This window comes from Apodemus sylvaticus, chromosome 20, assembly GCF_947179515.1.
Source record: "Apodemus sylvaticus chromosome 20, mApoSyl1.1, whole genome shotgun sequence".
NCBI classification, from domain to species: Eukaryota; Metazoa; Chordata; class Mammalia; order Rodentia; family Muridae; genus Apodemus; species Apodemus sylvaticus.
Genome location: NC_067491.1, coordinates 4,642,900 through 4,661,902, shown reverse-complemented (window position 1 = coordinate 4,661,902; position 19,003 = coordinate 4,642,900). Strand labels below are relative to the sequence as shown.

At 53.5% G+C, this 19,003-nt stretch overlaps 1 protein-coding gene across 1 annotated transcript; it reads right to left on the bottom strand.

Annotated features, from left to right (window-relative positions):
* Positions 1 to 822: 822 nt before the first annotated feature.
* Positions 823 to 18,443, bottom strand: Esyt1 (extended synaptotagmin 1). The gene is made up of 31 exons (XM_052164795.1): positions 17,975 to 18,443; positions 15,631 to 15,672; positions 14,935 to 15,069; positions 14,703 to 14,776; positions 14,513 to 14,585; positions 14,283 to 14,372; positions 14,071 to 14,126; positions 13,454 to 13,577; positions 13,193 to 13,369; positions 12,271 to 12,353; positions 11,682 to 11,730; positions 11,484 to 11,570; positions 11,296 to 11,388; positions 11,005 to 11,076; positions 10,791 to 10,877; positions 8,504 to 8,653; positions 8,136 to 8,282; positions 7,844 to 8,020; positions 7,531 to 7,613; positions 7,393 to 7,441; positions 7,218 to 7,307; positions 7,006 to 7,101; positions 6,755 to 6,826; positions 6,558 to 6,644; positions 2,753 to 2,890; positions 2,506 to 2,660; positions 2,316 to 2,414; positions 2,098 to 2,229; positions 1,906 to 2,011; positions 1,496 to 1,545; positions 823 to 1,182 (listed from the first exon to the last, which is right to left on the bottom strand). Exons 1-31 carry the CDS (start codon positions 18,332 to 18,334, stop codon positions 1,155 to 1,157), a joined length of 3,261 nt encoding a protein of 1,086 aa, XP_052020755.1. The 5' UTR covers positions 18,335 to 18,443; the 3' UTR covers positions 823 to 1,154.
* Positions 18,444 to 19,003: the final 560 nt, after the last annotated feature.

The window sequence follows — 19,003 nt, the reverse complement described above, 5'->3', positions numbered from 1 at the left end:
AAGGGCCACAGCTGGTTTGAATCTAGCATTTAATAGATAAAGTGTTCTGGTGCGGGTGGTGGTGGTTGTGGTGGTGGTCAGATTAATTCTAGATAGTTTATAACCTAGGCACCTGGTCAGAAAACCAGCCCTGCTTTCTGGAGTCCTTTCTGTCCATCTGCAGATTACCATGTTTGGGGCATCAAGACCGATTTCTTACTTTTTTTAAAAAGATTTATTTATGTATGAGTACACTGTAGCTATGTTTAGACACACCAGAAGAGGGCATTGGATCGCAGTACAGATGGTTGTGAGCCACCATGTGGTTGCTGGGAATTGAACTCCAGACCCCTGGAAGATCAGCCAGTGCTCTTAACCACTGAGCCACCTCTCCAGCCCCAAGACCAATTTCTAACAATTTGGAGGCTTCTACAGAATCTAGGTGTTCCCAGTTGACATGGTGCACCAGGACGACACAGCCACCATAGCGCATATATTTCCAAGAGTGGATTGAGCTGGGGGGGGAGGGGGATGGGGGGGTGGTGTGTGAAGCCAAACATGGGGGGGCGATTGCTGCTCATCTTATACCCGCAGTCCAAAAGCCTCCGTTTGAGGGGCTACCCGTCATCTACCTTCACACCCCCATGTTTATTCTCCCTGATGGCCGGGAAGATGACACAAGACCTTATGCTCCATTCAGCAACACACAGACTAACTTAGAGCAAGGTAGAGTTTAGCATGGCCCCTGTGCGAGGATGACATGCAAGTTCATGAAGCACCGTCTTCTGTATATTTTTTATTGTGTAAAAAAAAAAAAAAACAAAAAAAAAAAACAAAAAAACAGAGCTTTCCAAAAGCTGTATTTGGCTTGAGTGGATGGCACTGCTGGTGCGGCCAGCGGCCAGGCACAGGTGCGGGAGGCCCTGAGGAGTGGGAAGGAGGCGGCGGCGCAGGCAGAACAGGAAACAGCCAGCTCAGGTCCCTGCCCTGGGAGCCCGCAGGATAAAGGCCGTGCAGTAAGGGGTAACGTGTTCCTCTTTGGTCAGGCAGAGACCCTTACAGGGCCCAGAAGGCAAAAGGGCTCAGGCTCAGCCCTGGGGCTGCGCTGAGGAGGCGCATCGCACTGGGGCAAGAGGCGAGGCGAGAAGCCGGAGCAGTGCCAGGCTGTCACCACCCTAATCTCTGTCATCCACCAGGTCATACCTAGGGAAGCAAGGACACAGAGTTCAGGCAGAGCGAAGACTCTTATGTAGGTTTTGTTTTCTCTGTCTGCATCCCAGGATGGCTTAGAGCTTTCTGTAGAGCCCAGGCCAATTTTGAACTCTCAACTCTCCAGCTTCCCACAGACTCAAACTACAGCCACAGGCCGCCACGCCCAGCTGTGTTCTCTCCTACATGAAAGACATGCTAAGGGTTTATGTGCTTAAGGGAAGCCGTGGTTCTCACTTTCATTACTGTGACTGGGATTTCTCCAGTGTGCATAGCCGGTCCCACCCACTCCTATGGAGACACTCACCACTGGGCTGCGCCCTGAGAAAGGTCTATCTCTGCTAGATCCAGCTGCACCTAGGTTGGAGGATGACAGGGGCAAGATTCCATTTTAGTATTTCCAAAGAACCTGTCTTTTCAACATACTTCAATATACTTTATCACTGTATGAGGGTACGGTCACTCCCCAGGTAAAACCACTATGTGAGGGTATGGTCACGCCCCAGGTAAAACCACTGTGTGAGGGTTCAGTCACTCCCCAGGTAAAACCACTATGTGAGGGTATGGTCACGCCCCAGGCCGACCACTATGTGAGGGTTCAGTCACTCCTCAGGCGGACCACTGTGTGAGGGTACGGTCGCGCCCCAGGCCGACCACTGTGTGAGGGTACGGTCGCGCCCCAGGTGGCACCAGCAGCTTTAGTCCTTGCCTCCTCACCTTCCCCAGAAGCTCACGCTCTCTCGACATGAAGGAGGAGTTGGACTTCACAGAGACATCGAGCTTCCGCCTGAGAGTCCCATCCAGGGGCAGATCCCACTCAAACCTGGGAAAGGCACTAGATCTTAGAGCCAGGGGCCTCCCAGAAGCCTCCCCCGCCCTGGATCCCGCCCCCCAAGCCCGTCTACTGACCGCTCATTGAACTCGGGATTGAGGGTCCTCTTCTTCTGTGGGGTCTTCCTCTTGGTGCTTCGGTTCTTGTCTGGGAGCAGCAGCACTGACACATAGGGGTCTGGGAGATCACGTCCATTTTGCCGAAGGGCCCTGCAACGGAAGGACGTGGGCATTGGGGCATTCGAGGCACAGGACAGAGGGAGCCAACCGTGGAGGACAGGTGGGCAGGGTCGCACCGGCAGCCGTGAATAATGCTGATCAGCTTTTGTTCGTCACTGTGGTACCACACCGTCAGCTTCACCTGGCCCAGGGGCCCAACAGGAGCCTCGGGGGGACTGTGGGAAGAGGAAGACAATAGCGTCCAGGAACCCCGTGATTCATCTTCATGCTCCTGCCTGCACACCACCTCTGTGCCCGGCCCCTTACCTGTCACCGTGTGTTAGGCGATGCCTGACCTCTAGGACCGGGGAGGCGGTGTGGTTGGATGCCCCTAGGACATCAGGTTCTTCACTGAGGGAGGAGGAGCTGTGGCTGTAGCTGTGGCTGTGGGCTTCCACTCCTGAGTGCTGGGATACCAGGATCTGGGGACGGGCGAGGGGTGAGCTGGGGAGTGCTGTTCTCAGTCCCTGGGGCTGCTCCTTACAACTCCCACCTTCCGGGCCCTGGTACTCACCCCTAGCTGCGCTCTCATTAGCACCTGGCCCTGACCACTGAGTGTAAACCAGTGGTCCAGGCAGAGCTGGTCAGCCTGGAGGAGCTCAGAGAGAGGCAGGGATACAGAGCCCAGGGTGCCGGTCCCCTCACCCCGAACCTGTGGGACGAATGCAATGATAAAGTATTGATGCGTGGCATTTAGGATCCAAAGACTCGGGTGGTTTTGGGGAAAGTTCCCACCTCAGCCACTCCAGTGCTAGGATTACAGCGAGCCTCCTGCCTCCTATCTCCTCTTCAATTAAAATGGTCTCTATGCTGTAAGTGTAATTCCCAGCAGAACGGAAGCAAGAATGGCAGAAACTAAAGGTAAATTGCTAGCCACAGCTGGGCAGTGGTGGCGTACACCCCGGCACTGGAGAGGGAGAGGGAGGTGGATCTCTTCTGGTCTATATAGTGAGTAGACACTATGTGTAGGACATGTAGCCCAGGACAGCCAGGGCTACAGTCTCAAAAAGAAAAATTATCATAATCTTCGTCCTCTTCTGGCTTCCCTAGGCACCATGTATGCACACGGTACACAGACATACATGTAGACAAAACACTCATATGCATAATTGAAATCTTAAGGGCTGGATCAAGAAGAAAACATCTTTGTTTGTTTTTGTTTTTTGGATTTGGTTTTTTTGAGACAGGGTTTCTCTGTATAGCTCTGGCTGTCCTGGAACTCACTCTGTAGACCAGGCTGGCCTCGAACTCAGAAATCCGCCTGCCTCTGCCTCTGCCTCCCAGAGTGCTGGGATTACAGGTGTGCACCACCACCGCCCGGCAAAAAAAAAAAAAAAAAAAAATCTTAAAATATAGCTAAACATGCCTACATCTCTATTTTGTATTTCCTAACTTTTTAAACTTTTTTTTGGGGGGGTGGTTTTCTGAGACAGGGTTTGTCTGTGTAACCCTGTCTATCCTGGAGTTCTTGGACCCACAGAGATCCACCTGCCTCTGCCGCCCAAGTACTGGGATTCATGGAACGCACCTCCACACACCTAGCCTAGAAATTTCTAATAGTCCAATTCTTCCCTCTTCCACTTTTGAAACTTATCTCGTTTCCTACAACCTTCTCTCTCACAGTGTTCTGCCTACAATGCAGGTCCCCTGAAGGATTCTTCCATAAGGGGGAAAGCAGTTAACATCAGAAACTTCAAATTCAAAGACTATTCTTTGTTCTCCCCATCTTCCCTCAAACAAGAACAGCAATGTGGGTGAAGTTTGCCTGAAATTCCAGCATTCAGGAGGCCAGTCTAGGGTATAGTGTAAGATGCTGTCTCAAAAAGTCATCAACAACAAAATGCCCAGAAGTTTTTGTTGTTGTTTAGATGCACTGATTTCTAAGAGCCCAGCTTGGTAGCACACCTTTGATTCCAGCCCCTGGGAGACATGCAGGAGGATGGCTCTCTGTGAGCTCTAGGCCAGCCAGGTTACATGAGGAATGTTTTTTAGGAGATGACCCAGTAGATAAGAGCATTTGCAGCAGGGGCATGGGGACCTGAGTTCATACCCTACAGACCAACACAAGCACCTGTACTATAGGGAGACGAACCAACAGAGACCCCGTCTAAAAGCAGCAGTCAAGTAATGACATCCCAGGTTGTCTAACCTCCACAGGCATTTCCTGACGCGCGCGCGCGCGCACACACACACACACACACACAAACTACCAGAAAATCCTAGCAGGCCTGGTAATAATGTCTTACTTTAATTACCCTGAGGCCTCCCTTCGCATCTGCTTGAGATGGGGTCTCATTGTGTAGCCCTGGATGAGCTCAGTCTTAGGACCAGGATTTTGATAGGACTACAAGCCTGTGCCCCCACACCCTGACCAGCTGGTCTCTTAAATGGTCTGCCTGCTCCTACCGCCATGATTCTCTTAAGTCTGAAACAATCACTCACACTTAGCATAAAATACGACTTCCTTTCTTTTTTCTTTTGAGACAGGGTCTCAGAGAGCCAGGCTGGCCTTGGAGCTCTTCCATGGTGAATCTTCCACTGCTGCTCTTCCTGCTTCTACCCCCCCCCCCCCCCCCCGCCCCAGACGCACAGGCACACACCTGTGATTGCTATACATGCCCTACACCTGGACAAACTGCTTTTACCGGGGATCGAGTTTAGGGTCTTGAGCGTGCTAAGCAAGCATTCTATCCAGGGCTACATCCCATCCCAACCCCAAATCTTAGCATGACGCTGGGAAGACCCTATTATGAGCCTCTCTATAATTTATTTTTTTTCCTCACCCTGAAAGGCAAAGGCATTGCTGCTTTATTTAAAGCTGTGGGTTTCCACTATCAATCAACTTAGAATTATCTTTATGTCTATCATTTTATCTATATAATTTCCATGATATTATTTAATTTTTTTTCTTTTTTTTTTGGATTTGATTTTTTCGAGACAGGGTTTCTCTGTGTAGCCCTGGCTGTCCTGGAACTCACTCTGTAGACCAGGCTGGCCTTGAACTCAGAAATCCGTCTGCCTTCCAGAGTTCTGGGATTACAGGTGTGCGCCACCACCGCCCAGCAGGAATACTTTTATACCTACCATTATTGTATCTATATAAAGTTTTCCATGATAATCTTCAATTCTAACATGTTTTTCTACAATTTTATCAGAAATATTTTTCACGTAAATCTTCAGTTCTATCATAAAAATGTTTCTATCCCATATTTCAATTAATTTAGCAATGCTTTACATGTCCACCACTTTACTCTTCCATGAAAATTGTCAATTTTAAGATGTTTATCTGAAATATTTCCCATGTAAATCTTTAATTTTATCACAAAGTGTTTTTATTTCCCTTTACTTCCCTTTTCAATAAAAACAAAACAAAACTGTGGGTTTTGCACCTCGTGCTTTAATCCCAGCACTCAGAAGGATCTGTGAGTCCCAGGCCAGACTGGTCTACAAAGCAAATCCAGGACAGCCAGGGCCTGTTACATAGAGCAACCCTGTCTCAAAAAACCTATATGTAAATAATTTTAAAATTCTGGTTTTATTTTGTGTATGAGGGAGTATGCCTTCAAAGACCACCTGTGAGGCACCTGCTCCTACAGAGCTGTGAGCTCCCCGCTGAGATCCACCGCTGACTTTTCTAGTCTTGTTCTTTAGGACCTAACCACTTCGTTCCAAAGCCTTCCAAGGATGCTCTCTCACAGCCCCACCTCCCTAGTCTGGAAAAACCCCTCCTCTTCTCTCTCACTCTGCCTTCGCCCTCACCTATTCCTCTAGAAGCGTCCTCAACACTGTGACTAAATCTGAGGACCTCAAGCTTGCCTTCCAGTGACGGTTTGTGAAGCTCAGCCCAGGGAGTGGCACCATTAGAAAGTGTGGCCTAGTTGAAGTAGGTGTGGCACTGTAGGTGTGGGCTTTAGTGCCCTAATCTTAACTGCCTGGAAGCTAGTATTCAGCTAGCAGCCTTCAGACGAAGATGTAGAACTCTCAGCTCTGCCTGCACCAGGCCTGCCATGATGCTGCCCTGCTCCCACTTTGATGGTAATGGACTGACCCTGTAAGCCATCCCCAATTAAATGTCCTTATAAGAGTTGTCTTGGTCATGGTGTCTGTTCACAGCAGTAAAACCCTAACTAAGACACTTCCTTTTTGTTTGTGTTGGTATTGTTTTTTGAAACAGGGTCTTAGTAGGCCAGACTGGCCTTGAACTCAGGGCAATCCTCCTGCCTCAGATTCCCACGAGCTGTAATTACCAGTGTTTGCCATCAGGAGCTTTCCTTCCTTCCTTTCTAGTCACCCTGTGCCTAGCTGGGAGGTCACAGTACCTGCAGCTCCAGGCTCTCAGCATGTGGCTTCCTGATGAGAAACGAGGCGCTCTCCTCCCAGACAGGGGCTGAAGTTTGGGAGACAGTCTGTTGGGGACGGAGGGGTGGGTTACCATGCTGAGTGGCGGGTCCTGTTGTTGCAGTCTCCCCCCTCCCGACTTTAGCAGTGAAGGATCCCCGTTCAGAGCATTTCCCACCTTGGTTTTATGGGAAGTATCTCCCACGGTGAGAGTCGCATAAGGGCTGGGAGGCTTGGTGCCTTTGCGGAGCTGGAAGGAGAATGCGTTGCTCTTAACTGTAGACCTAGCCCCCCACCCCCGCCCTTGCACATTGAAGCCGCAGAGCACAGAGCCACATCCATTCTCAGGTGACAGCTCCCACCCTCACTGCTTCCGATAATCTCACGCCAGCACCACCCCGGCCAGGCACCTACGGCGCATGCTCTTACCGGCAGGTCTTCTGCCCGCTCCAGGTAGACGGACAGCAGGGCTGCCGCCAGCTCTGAGCTCTTCGGAGTCTGGATCAGGCTGTTCACCTGCAGCACCTGGGACACACAGTGGGCTGTGGGCGGGACCGACATCCCGGGACCTGAGGCGCACTTTGGACGCCAACAGAGGGCGCGCCCTGCCCCATCCTCCCCCAGCTGCTCCTCTCTCTCACCTCCTCTAACTCGGCAGCAGTCGGTCTAGGGGTCAGACGCTCCAGGCGCAAGTGCAGGCGGCCAGATGGGACATCCTCCAGGGTCAGCCACTGTGGGTACAGGCAGGAAAGGTTAAGGATGGAAATGAGGTTTGGGTCAAGATCAGGGGGACACTGGCTCTCAGCGCATGCTCACCTCATCAAGAAAGCCACTGTTGAGCACTGTGGTGAGACTCACTTTATACCTGCGGTGGAGAATAGAGGCTGACAGTTGATACCATGGCCTGTGGGGCCCAGCCTATCCTCCCGCCTGAGCTGCTTCCTATCCCCTTACCTGCCCAAAAAGTCATCCTTGTCCAAGTCCTTATCAAAGACCTCAATCTCGAGCTCTTGGCCAGGGATTGATGTGACAATCACCTAATGGGAGAAAAGGGAAGTCTCTCCTTTTCCTCTCCAAATGACTACCCACCCCCATCACTGACCACACCCCCACCCGCCGGCCACGCCTCCATCAGCTGATCCCCACCCCATCCACTGACCACACCCACCCACTGACCACGCCCCCATCAGCTGACCACATCTCTATCAAATGACCACAGAATAGCCATCACTGTTGGGGCAGATAGTCCCAGCCACTCACTTCTGACCTCAAAAACCTCATTCCAGCGGGGATTGAGATCTTCCCGAACAACGTGGGTCCGGAAGCTTCTTCCTGCCACCTTCAGTTTGACGTAGGGGTCTGATTTGCCCTTCACCAGTCCCCCCAAGAAACGGTCTTTGGCAATTAGGTCCTGAGCTTCTAATACATGGATCCGAAGAACATTCTATAGAAGAAAAAGATGCTGGCAAAGGGAGCAAGAACTCTCAGAAGCAACCCCTAAAACAGGCTTGGAACACAATGTGGCCAGACAGCCTCCTAGTTTCCAGGTATCAACTTACCTCAGTCCCAAAGTGGCTGTTGGGAGTTGTGTGATAGGGTCGAGGAGGGGCATCCACACTGCTGCCTGTCTCTGGGCTCTCACTGTCCCAGTCCTGGGCACCAGGCACAGTGGGGAAGCGGATTTCCGAGTAATCTAAGTATAAGATCTGCAGGATGAGAAAAGACAGCGTGATTGCACAGCGCGGCAGTCAGCCGAAGAGCTCCTGCGCAGGCGCAGGCTGAGGGCCGAGCCACTCGTGGCTCAGTTCATTCCTTCCCCGAGTCAGCACAACACTTTTTGATGTGCCTGCATAGCTCCTCTTCCACGCTCTGAATACCAAGGGATCCACAGGCCTCCCAGCCCCCAGCGCTTCTTCCATTGCCGTACCCGCATGACCAGCTTCATGTAGAGCCTGGAGTTTGGGCCTGAGCTGCCGAGCTGGAACCACTGGTCCAGGGTGAGTTCAGTGGCAGTCAACAGGCGCGCAAGAGGGAGAGTCAGCGCCCCTAGAGTCAGAGCCCTGGAGTCATCCTTCACCTGGAGGTGACAGGAATGGAGGTGACGTTAGCGAAGGAGGCATATCAGGAAACATAACACGACTCCAGCTGTGTCCTCCCTCCCGACAGCTACAAACCGTCTTCTACCTTTGCTCGTTCTGTTTTCCAAGAACAGTTTCATTCTCTCCCCTGCCTATTTCTTCAACCCTACCTACTATCCTTTAGGCTCAGTTGAGATCTTTGTTCGGAATGTTTGAAAAAATAAATTGTTCATTGAGTGTGAGTGTGTAGCATGAAAGGAATGTGTCCCAAGCGCATGTGTGGAGGTCAGAGGACAATTTTGTGGAGTTGGTTCTTTCTTTCCACCTTTATGCATCTTCTGGGGATCAAACTCCGGTCACCAGGCTGTGTATATCTACCAACTCAGCCAGTGCTTTGCTGCCCCCCAGTCTCCAAATCCTACTTACTCCTGCCCCCCGCCCCCCGCGACTTCTGACGACCTTCAGAGGCTTGTTTCCTCTGCATCTGCATGTTTCCTCTATGAACCTGACCAAAGCTAGGAAGCTATGATACAGTGTTTCATGATTGTTCTATGACCTTTAAGTGCTAAATGTTAATTTTATTTGGGCACAATCTGTCCACCATAAAAATTACTCATTTCAAGTACCCAGTTACGAATTATAAAAATGAATTCTAAGCCAGGTGTGGTGGCCTACCTCTACGCACTGAGGCAGAGGCAGGAGGATTTCTGTGAGCTTGAGGCCAGCCAGGTCTATAGGGTGAGACCCTATCAGAAACACAAGGCTGGGGAAGGATTGTGGGAGGGGGGAAGTTGGGGGCAGTGAGCAGGATGCAAAGTGAATAAGTAAAATAATAATAATAAAAAAGTTACACTGGAGGCTGGGGAGACGGCTCAGTGGTTAAGAGCACTGACTGCTCTTCCAGGGGTCCTGAGTTCAAATCCCAGCAACCACATGGTGACTCACATTTATCTATAATGGGGTCTGATGTCCTTTTCTGATGTGTCTGAAGACAGCAATGGTGTACTCACATACATAAAAATAAATAAATCTTTAAAAAAAAGTTACAGCCGGGCGGTGGTGTCACACGCCTATAATCCAGCACTCTGGGAGGCAGAGGCAGGCAGATTTCCGAGTTCGAGGCCAGCCTGATCTACAGAGTGAGTTCCAGGCCAGCCAGGACTCAAAAAAAAAAAAAAAAAACAATCCAAAAAACAAAACAAACAAAAAAGTTACACTGACAAACCAAAATCTGGATGTGGTAGCTCACACCTTTAATCCCAGCACTTGGGAGGTGTCTGTCTGTTTGTTTCTCTCTCTCTCTCTCTCTCTCTCACACACACACACCACACACACCACACACATAAACACAGACACCGGGACAGGGCAGACACTGGGACAGGGCAGACACCGGGCCAGGGCGGACACCGGGACAGGGCGGACACCGGGCCAGGGCGGACACCGGGACAGGGCAGACACCGGGACAGGGCGGACACCGGGACAGGGCGGACACCGGGACAGGGCAGACACCGGGACAGGGCAGACAGACACCGGGACAGGGCGGACACCGGGACAGGGCAGACACCGGGACAGGGCAGACACTGGGACAGGGCAGACACGGGGACAGGGCAGACACCGGGCCAGGGCGGACACCGGGCCAGGGCGGACACCGGGCCAGGGCAGACAGACACCGGGACAGGGCGGACACTGGGACAGGGCAGACACTGGGACAGGGCGGACACCGGGACAGGGCGGACACCGGGACAGGGCAGACACCGGGACAGGGCGGACACCGGGACAGGGCAGACACTGGGACAGGGCAGACACTGGGACAGGGCAGACACTGGGACAGGGCGGACACCGGGACAGGGCGGACACCGGGACAGGGCAGACACCGGGACAGGGCGGACACCGGGACAGGGCAGACACTGGGACAGGGCAGACACGGGGACAGGGCAGACACCGGGACAGGGCAGACAGACAGCGGGACAGGGCGGACACCGGGACAGGGCAGACACCGGGACAGGGCGGACACCGGGACAGGGCGGACACCGGGACAAGGCAGACACCGGGCCAGGGCGGACACCGGGCCAGGGCGGACACCGGGCCAGGGCGGACACCAGGCCAGGGCGGACACCGGGCCAAGGCGGCTCTCACCTGCACATCAAGCTCCTGGCTTCGAGGGTCTTGCAGGAAAAACCGGAAAGCCTCTTCCCACACGGGGCTGTTGGTGTTGTAGGTGGCCTGAGGGTGACAGCACAGGACACACACCCAGCACCGTTCCCTTGTGTGTTGACACTCTGAACTAGCAAGCATCCTAAGGCGAGGCCTGCTCCCCCTTGTCCCGAACCATCACTGTGCTCAACCCTACCTTGCTCTCCCGGGTCACATCCTGAACGGACAGTTGCACCATGGGGTTGGGTTCCTTGTTGCCTTTCTTCAGCTGTGTTGTGGGGACAGAATTTTGACATCACCCTTTGAGTGTTGGGTGTCTGGGGTCTGATGATGTAGGGTGGGGCCAGCAGACTCTTCCTCGAGGAGGACCTGACCCTCCCCCCCCTCAGAACTGCTGCAGGCAGGGGCTTCTGCGTCCTCAGCAAAGGAGGAGGGGCCGTCCTTTCCCCCAAAGCTCTGATCCACCTACACCAAGAACCAAACTCACGGGAAGATCCTGGGCGCGATCCAAGTAGACAACCAGGATGGCAGCGGATGGGGGCTCTGGCCGGGAAGTGATGCCCCGATTCCACTGGAGAACCTGGGCAGAGGGGGCAGTGGTTAGACCTGCCCCTCCGGGCCTCCCCATCCCCCCTCCTCCCAGCACGTGCCCCGCCTCCTTTCTCCGCAGCTTACCTGATCCAGCTTTTCTGCATTTGGCAGAAGTGACAGCCATTCTAGCCTCAAGTGCACCTGGCCTTGCCCGCCTTGTAGAGGGTACCACTGAAGGGAGTCAAAGGACAGTGACAGGGGTCAGAGGCCACCGTGCAAAAGGCAGCAGCCGTCACTCCCCAGAGGGCGCGGTCACTCCCGCTTCCTCTTCTCCCCACTCACGTTATCCAGGACTCCAGCCTGTAATACCTTCCCTACATCGAGCTTCATTCTGGAGGAGGGGCGGGTGGAGAGGAGAGAAGGACAGTGATGTAATTAGCAGCAAATCAGCAGGCTTCCCGCCCCACGCCATCCAGGGGTCCTTTTTATTTCATTCTTTTTTTTTTAATTTTATTTATTTTATGTATATGAACACACGGTAGCTGTACAGATGGTTGTGAGCCGCCATGTGGCTGCTGGGATTTGAACTCAGGACCTTCGGAAGAGAAGTCAGTGCTCTTAACTGCTGAGCAGTCTTTCCAGCCCCTCATTATTTTTAAAAATTCTGTGTGTGGGTGTGTGCACGTGAGTTCGGGTGCCTAAGAAGGACAGAGGAATGGAAGCTGGAGACACAGGAGGTTGTAAGCCTCCCTGGGTGTTAGGGATCCAACTCCAGTCCTCCGCAAGAGCAGTGCATGCTTAATGGTTACACAGAGGAGAGGGAGGGAGGGACTGAGGGGCAGAGGGAGGGTGTGTGTTGTGTGGACCTGCCCTGCTACCTCCGGAATCTTGGTAGCACTGAGACTTTAGAAGCTGAAAGGGGAAGTCTTACCTTCCCAGAAAATCATCTTTATCTGGGTCTTTGTCAAACACCTCCACCTCAATCTCCTGTCCTGGAACCTCATGGACCATCACCTGGAGAGAGCACAAAAGACTATGGTCTTATGAGCTGTAGCTGTGAGGGCCATCCAATCAGCAGCTCTCCCACAGCCTCTCAGGGCTTCATACTGCACACACAAATACACACACACACACACACATGCACACGCGCGCGCACACACACACACACACACACACACACGCACACATGCACACAATCGCACACATGCACACAATCGCACACATGCACACAATCACGCACATGCACACGCATGCACATACACATGCACACACACATGCACACATACATGCACACACACATGCACACACACATGCATGCACACACACATACACACACATGCACACAATCACGCACATGCACACATGCACGCACATGCACACAATCACGCACATGCACACGCATGCACACACACATGCACACACACATGCATGCACACACACACATACACGCACACAATCACGCACATGCACACATGCACACAATCACACACATGCACACATACATGCACACACACATGCATACACACACACATACACACACACATGCACGCACATGCACACAATCACGCACATGCACACATGCACACAATCACGCACATGCACACACATGCACGCACACATGCATGCACACGCACACATGCATGCACACGCGCACACACGCACACAACCACGCACATGCACATGCATGCACACATACATGCACACACACATGCATGCACACACACATACACACACACATGCACACACACGCACATGCACACAATCACGAACATGCACACATGCACACACATGCACGCATGCACACATACATGCACACACACATGCATGCACGCACACACTCGTTGGCTTACTACCTCATACGTCTCTCCCCAGTGAGGGTTGAGCTCCTCATCTATGACGCGGCTGCAGAATGTCTGGGTGCCCACGCGGACAATTGCGTAGGGATCCGATTTGCCCTCAATCAGGCCTTTCACATACTTGTCCTTGGAACTCAGACCTCGGGCCGCCAGCAGGTGAATCCGGATAATGCCCTGGGGTCAGGAATCCACCGTAAGAAACTAAGACCCCAGCATGGGCCCTTGAGAGAAAGCTCAGTTTTCTGGGAGACATCATACCCTGGGTAGTGGGGACCGCAGCTGGGCCACATCTTGAAGATCAGGCACAAGGGGTACCAACAGTCGGTTAGGTAGCACAAGGAAGGCAGCAATAGAGTCCATGATCATGGTGTCCGAGAGTGAGCTAAATGGGAGGTGGGGGATGGTTCGCCATCTTAGGTATTTCCCCCTACACCCCAACTGCGTTTCTTCCTGCAGAGAAAGACTTAAACCTTTAAATCTCACTGCATACATCTGGCTGAGCTGGAATTTGTCATGTAGCCCAGGGTGGCACTGAACTCCAACCTCCCACGTCCCAGAATTACAGATGTGCGCCACCAACACCTAGTGTGGGAAGTCCGGCCCCTTTCTTTCTTTCTTTCACACTTGTTTTATCTGGGTGTGCATGCGTATGTGTGTTCTTTTTGCCCCTGCTCCAGAAGTCTCCATTCCCTACCGAAGTGGAGTCCAAGTTCCTCCCATGGAAGAAAAAAAAAAACCCAGTCTGAAACATTCCTGGAGTTTCTGTTCGATCTGCCCAAGCACAGTGAGGACTTGGAGGCTCGGGCTCAAGTGTCCTGCTTCGTATCTCAGAGCCCTCAGCCCAGGCCTGGGGTACTTGGGAGGGTCCCCAATACCTAAGTCCCGGGATATCCAGTAGGTTGGTCATCCCTGTCCAGTTGATGTCAAGCGTCTGGAAGAGAAGGGCAGAAGAGTTAGGTCAGATCCTAGGAGCATGGGTCCTCTTAGCCTCCGATCAGTCTCCTCCATGTGCATAGCTACCTGTCCGGACCACCTCTCTTCCCAAACCCCACAGCCCCCTCCCATCTCCCAACAATGCTCTCCTTACCGGGCGTTTGATAAAGAACATGGACACAGCCCCTACAATAGGAAGGTCCCCTGTGAGCGGCTCAAGAATCACCCGCAAGACGCCATGGAGCTGGAGGGAGAAGAGAAGATCAACCCCCGGGTCCCCCCACACTTCGCGGCGCCCCCACCTCCCCAGAGTCCACAACACTTAGGCAAAGACCCTGTAAAAAGGCCCCGACCGACCGACCGACCGACCGACGTCAGGCCCACCTGCATGCCCTTGACTCCAGCTTTGCAGAAGTATTTCTTCACCTCCACATCAATCTGCACATCGCCTACATAGCTGGGAGGTAGTGAGGAAGAGAATAGAGAAGTGAGCACTAGACCGGGAGAGGAGACGGACTGAGTAGTCAGGGGTGACCAGGCCCCACTAGCAGGGAAATGGGGGGCAGAAAGTTACCTGACATTCAAGTCCAGTAAAATCTGATCTTTTCTCTGACTAGGGTGAACCTTGACACCGATGATTCGTACTGGCTAAAGAGAGAGGTGATCTCAGGAAAGGGAGGAGGGGAGGAGGGGAGAAAGGGAGGAGGGGAGGAGGGAAGGAGGGAGGAGGGGAGGAGGTGTTCCTCCATGCTCAGCTCTCAGGGTGCCCCACCACCTGCCCTACTATCCTCCCCTCCCACAAGTACCTTTTCGCCCAGCTCCACACGGGTGAATGTGAAAGTCTGCAGATGGGGGTTAGCTCCCCGGACAGCTGGGGCCACCGTTTCAGCCAAAAGCTTCTCCATATACTGGCCTAGGAAGGGCCACACCTGGGCCACAATCTGAGAGGAAAGGAAGGAACACGGTCAGGAAAGGTCCCTCTCCTGCCAAAACAGTGGTTCTCAACCTGTGGGTCGTGACCCCGGGGGGAGGGGGGGCTCGGGTGGCCCATTCATTCACAGGGGTCATCTAAGACCACCGGAAAACACAGGAAAACACAGGTATTTATGCTGCAATCCATAACAGTAGCAAAATTACAGTTTTGAAATAGCAACAAAAGTTAATTTTATAATTTTATGGTTGGGGTCACCACAGCATGAGGAACTGTATTAAACGGTTCCAGCATCAGGAAGTTGAGAGCCACTGGTCTAAAGGCGGGTTCTATCTGGGTGTGACAGCCTACAGATGTTTTCTGAGGCCTGAGGCTGCAGTGGGAGGACCGGTTGAGGCCGCTCTGGGCTCAGTGTCCAGAGCGGGGCACTGAGACACAGTCCTTCAGACTCACCCCATGGGCAGCTCCGGGGACTATGCTCTAGCTCAAAGGGAGGTGTGGAAAGGCATCGAAAGGGGGAGAACAGACCCCACCCAGGAAAGAAAGCAATCAGAGCCGAGGCGGTCCTCACCTTGTTCAGCCATTCGGCCTTTTCCACATCTGGGAAGCTGACCTGACGTGGAGAAGGCAGAGTCGGTGATGAGCACACTTGACATCCATGCCTCCCCAGAGGCTTGTGGGATGCAACACGCCCAGCCAACAGGGACTCCGCACACCCAGGGCTTAGGTGCTGAGGTTCCTTCCCTCCCTCCCCCTACCACCTTCTCTCTTCTGATGACTTATTTTATGTGCATTGGTGTTTTGCCTGCATGTTTGTCTGTGTGAAGGGGTCAGATCCCTTGGATCTGGCACTGTGAGCTGCCATGTGGGTGCTGGGATTTGAACCCAGGACCTGTGGAAGAGCAGCCAGCGCTCTTAACACTGAGTCATCTCTCCCCTCCCCTCCTTTTTAAGCAAAGTTTGAGGGTTTTTTTTTTTAAGATTTATTTATTTTATGTACATGAGTACACTGTAGCTGTCTTCAGACACACTGGAAGAGGGCGTCAGATCTCATTACGGATGGTTGTGAGCCACCATGTGGTTGCTGAGATTTGAACTCAGGACCTTCAGAAGAGCAGTCAGTGCTCTTAACCGCTGAGCCATCTCTCCAGCCCCAAGTTTGAGTTTATTAAGAGAAGGTTTTAGCTGACCATGGGGACACAAACCTATATTGCCAACACTTGGAAGGTAAAGACAGGAAGGCCAGGAGTTCAAAGCCAGCCTGGGCTATATGAGACTATGTGTTAAACAAAGGGGAAAAAGTTGTTTTTCTCTATTTGTAGAAGGGTTTCATTATGTAGCCCGGGCTGACCTGGGACTCACTATATAAACTAGGCTGTTCTCCAGTTCACAAAAATGCACCTGCTTCTGCCTACCAAGTGCTAAGATTAAAGGTATGCCACCACGCCCAGTAAGAAAAGGGGTTTTAATACAGATTTAAGCACACAATCCCCGGGATAGGAGAATTCTCTCCTTAGAATCTGGGGATACTGAGGCTTCTTTAATAAGGGGAGTGGGTAGGATGTGGGGCCACATAAAGATGCTTCAGATAGCACGGAGTTGCGGAAATGGCAGCTTCTGGGGCAAAGGAGGGGGAGGGGGAGGAGTCTTGCCGAGAAGGGCACATTCTTTCAGGAGGAGATCCAGTCAAATCAGAGCTCCAGGGGATCCTGGGACGAAGAAGTCCTAGTTCCTTTGTCCAGCCTTCCCTGCTCCCCTGGGACTGGGCGTGGGCGTCAGTATAAGGTGAAGAAGACACCAAACCCCTGATAACCTAGAGACTGGCAGGAAGAGACTTAGGCCTGTGTGCTAGTGCGCTAGTGCCTGCGCAAGCCTCCGCACCGTCTCTCCCTCATTCCTTTCTCTTCCTGCGTGGGAAAGGGCACCTGTGCTCGACAGGGAGGTGGGGAGGTGTTCGGTTAATTCCAATGACAAAGAGTAGCAGTAACAGTTGCTACTTGGGGTACACAGAACCATTTCTTCTTTTCCTCTCTTGGGGCATGGCACGTGTGACTGCTGGCTGCCTCTCTCTACCTAACTGGCACCTCTAAGTGAGAAGAGTAGGGAGGGTACCCCAAAGGGGCTGGTAACCCGCTCAGCTTAGCAAGGTCAGAGGGAGGCATCAGCCCAGGAGACAGGGTGTAGTAATACGGGCCTGGGTCAGCTGAGCTAGCGAGCGAGCGAGCGAAGGCTGCCCACAGTCCGGAAAAGGGTGGGGCCGCCCAGGGTGCGAGTAAAAAGGAGCAGCGGGAACTACAGCAGCCGCGTTACCCTCTTCCCAGAACCTCCTCCCTTAGCCCAGCAGCCCGGCTGGCTTGAGGCTGGAAGGCGACCATGGTAGGTCATTTCCAGGTGCTGGGACTCAGCGGAACAATGCTTGCAGGGCTGGGTCTCTGCGGATACCTAGGGACAAGGCAGGAAACGGAAAACCCCAATGCCCTTAAGTAGATAAAAAGCCTTGAAAGCGCTAGCAAAGGCGAGGGAACCTCTGAGCCATCGCGGGGGAGGGGGTGGAGGGATCCCCAGAGGCAGCGCGGCAACGGCGCGAGTGGCACCAGAAGTCGGGAGGAGCGAGCAGTCTACACGCCTGGCTGGGAGCGGCAGCTCAGATGTACTGCTGTGGTGCGAGGAGGGCGAGGAAGAAGTCCCGATTCCGTGGAAGGATCCGCTCTGCGGCAAGGGTGGGCGGGGAGAGTGGGTGGCCGTCCAGGAGTGGCGCGTCCCAGCACACCAGCGCTAACCGGACGATGCAAAAAGTCCGGGGTGGGGGGCGGCCCGCTGTCCTAAGTGGGGGAGCTGACTTTGTAGGGTGGGAGAGCCCGAGTTGAGCGGCTAGGAAGAGCTACACTGCACCACGGGCTGAAGTGGCAACTCACCCAGGCAGGTAGCTCCCGGTGGCTCAAATAAAGCGTTTCTGCCGTGATCCGCTCCTCGTCATCCAGCAGCCGCCTCGCTGCCCTCAGGCTCCGTTCTTTCCCATCGCGGACCCGGCGCCAGCCCAGGTAAAGGGCGAGGCCGAAAAGCACGAAACCCACGCTAAGACCCGCTGCCCCTGCCAGGTACACGGGCACCAGCACCAACAAGCGGCGCCCGAAGGACGACAGCACCGCCAGGGCCTCGCTCGCAGCACCTGGGCCGGCAGGTGGGACCCCCGAAGCCCCGTCCTGCGTGGGCTCCGAGGCAGGGGGCTGCCCTGAGGACTCGGGGCCGGCGCCCTCTTCAGGGGAGTGCTTCATGGGGCAGCTTCTGGGAATGCCCGCCGAGCAGCTGCAGGCAGCTCAGTGTCTGGTCCAGCGCCCCCCAGTAATATATGGTGCTCCCCGGGACCTCAAGCCCCGCCCCGCCCCTGCCTGCTGGGGCAGCGCCGCGTAGACTTGGGAAGCTAGAGAGGACTTGGGATGGCAGGGCCTCCGTGATTGGACCAGAGGGTCAAGATGGGCGGGCCGGGTGGCGGGAAAAGGGGGGGGGGAGAGAAACCAAAAGGCGGTATTTGACTGGTCGCGGAGAGGACGGGGCGGGGCGTCCCACTTAAGAGGCGGGAGCAGCTGCTCCTCCCACGTGGGATTGGAGCGCCTGTGGAGTTACGTCATGCAGAGCCGCTACTCTAATTACTGAGTTCTGAGTGAGCTAGTGTTGAGGGTTTATATCTCTCCACACGTTCAGATGGTTTAGCAGAGTTTGGTCTGAGTCTTGCATATTCTTTGTCAACTTTCCCAAACGTTTGATACTCAGAGAACGTTCGTTTTTGCCTCTAAGAATGTTGTTTGAGTTTTTACTGGCTGCTCTTGCAAAAACAAGAAATTGTTAGGGAAATTACCAAAGACGAAAAAAGGGAAAGCCAAGGATGGGCGACCCTGTCTGTCCTGTCCTCAGTCCCCTACCTTGTCCGTGAGAAGGAACAAGTC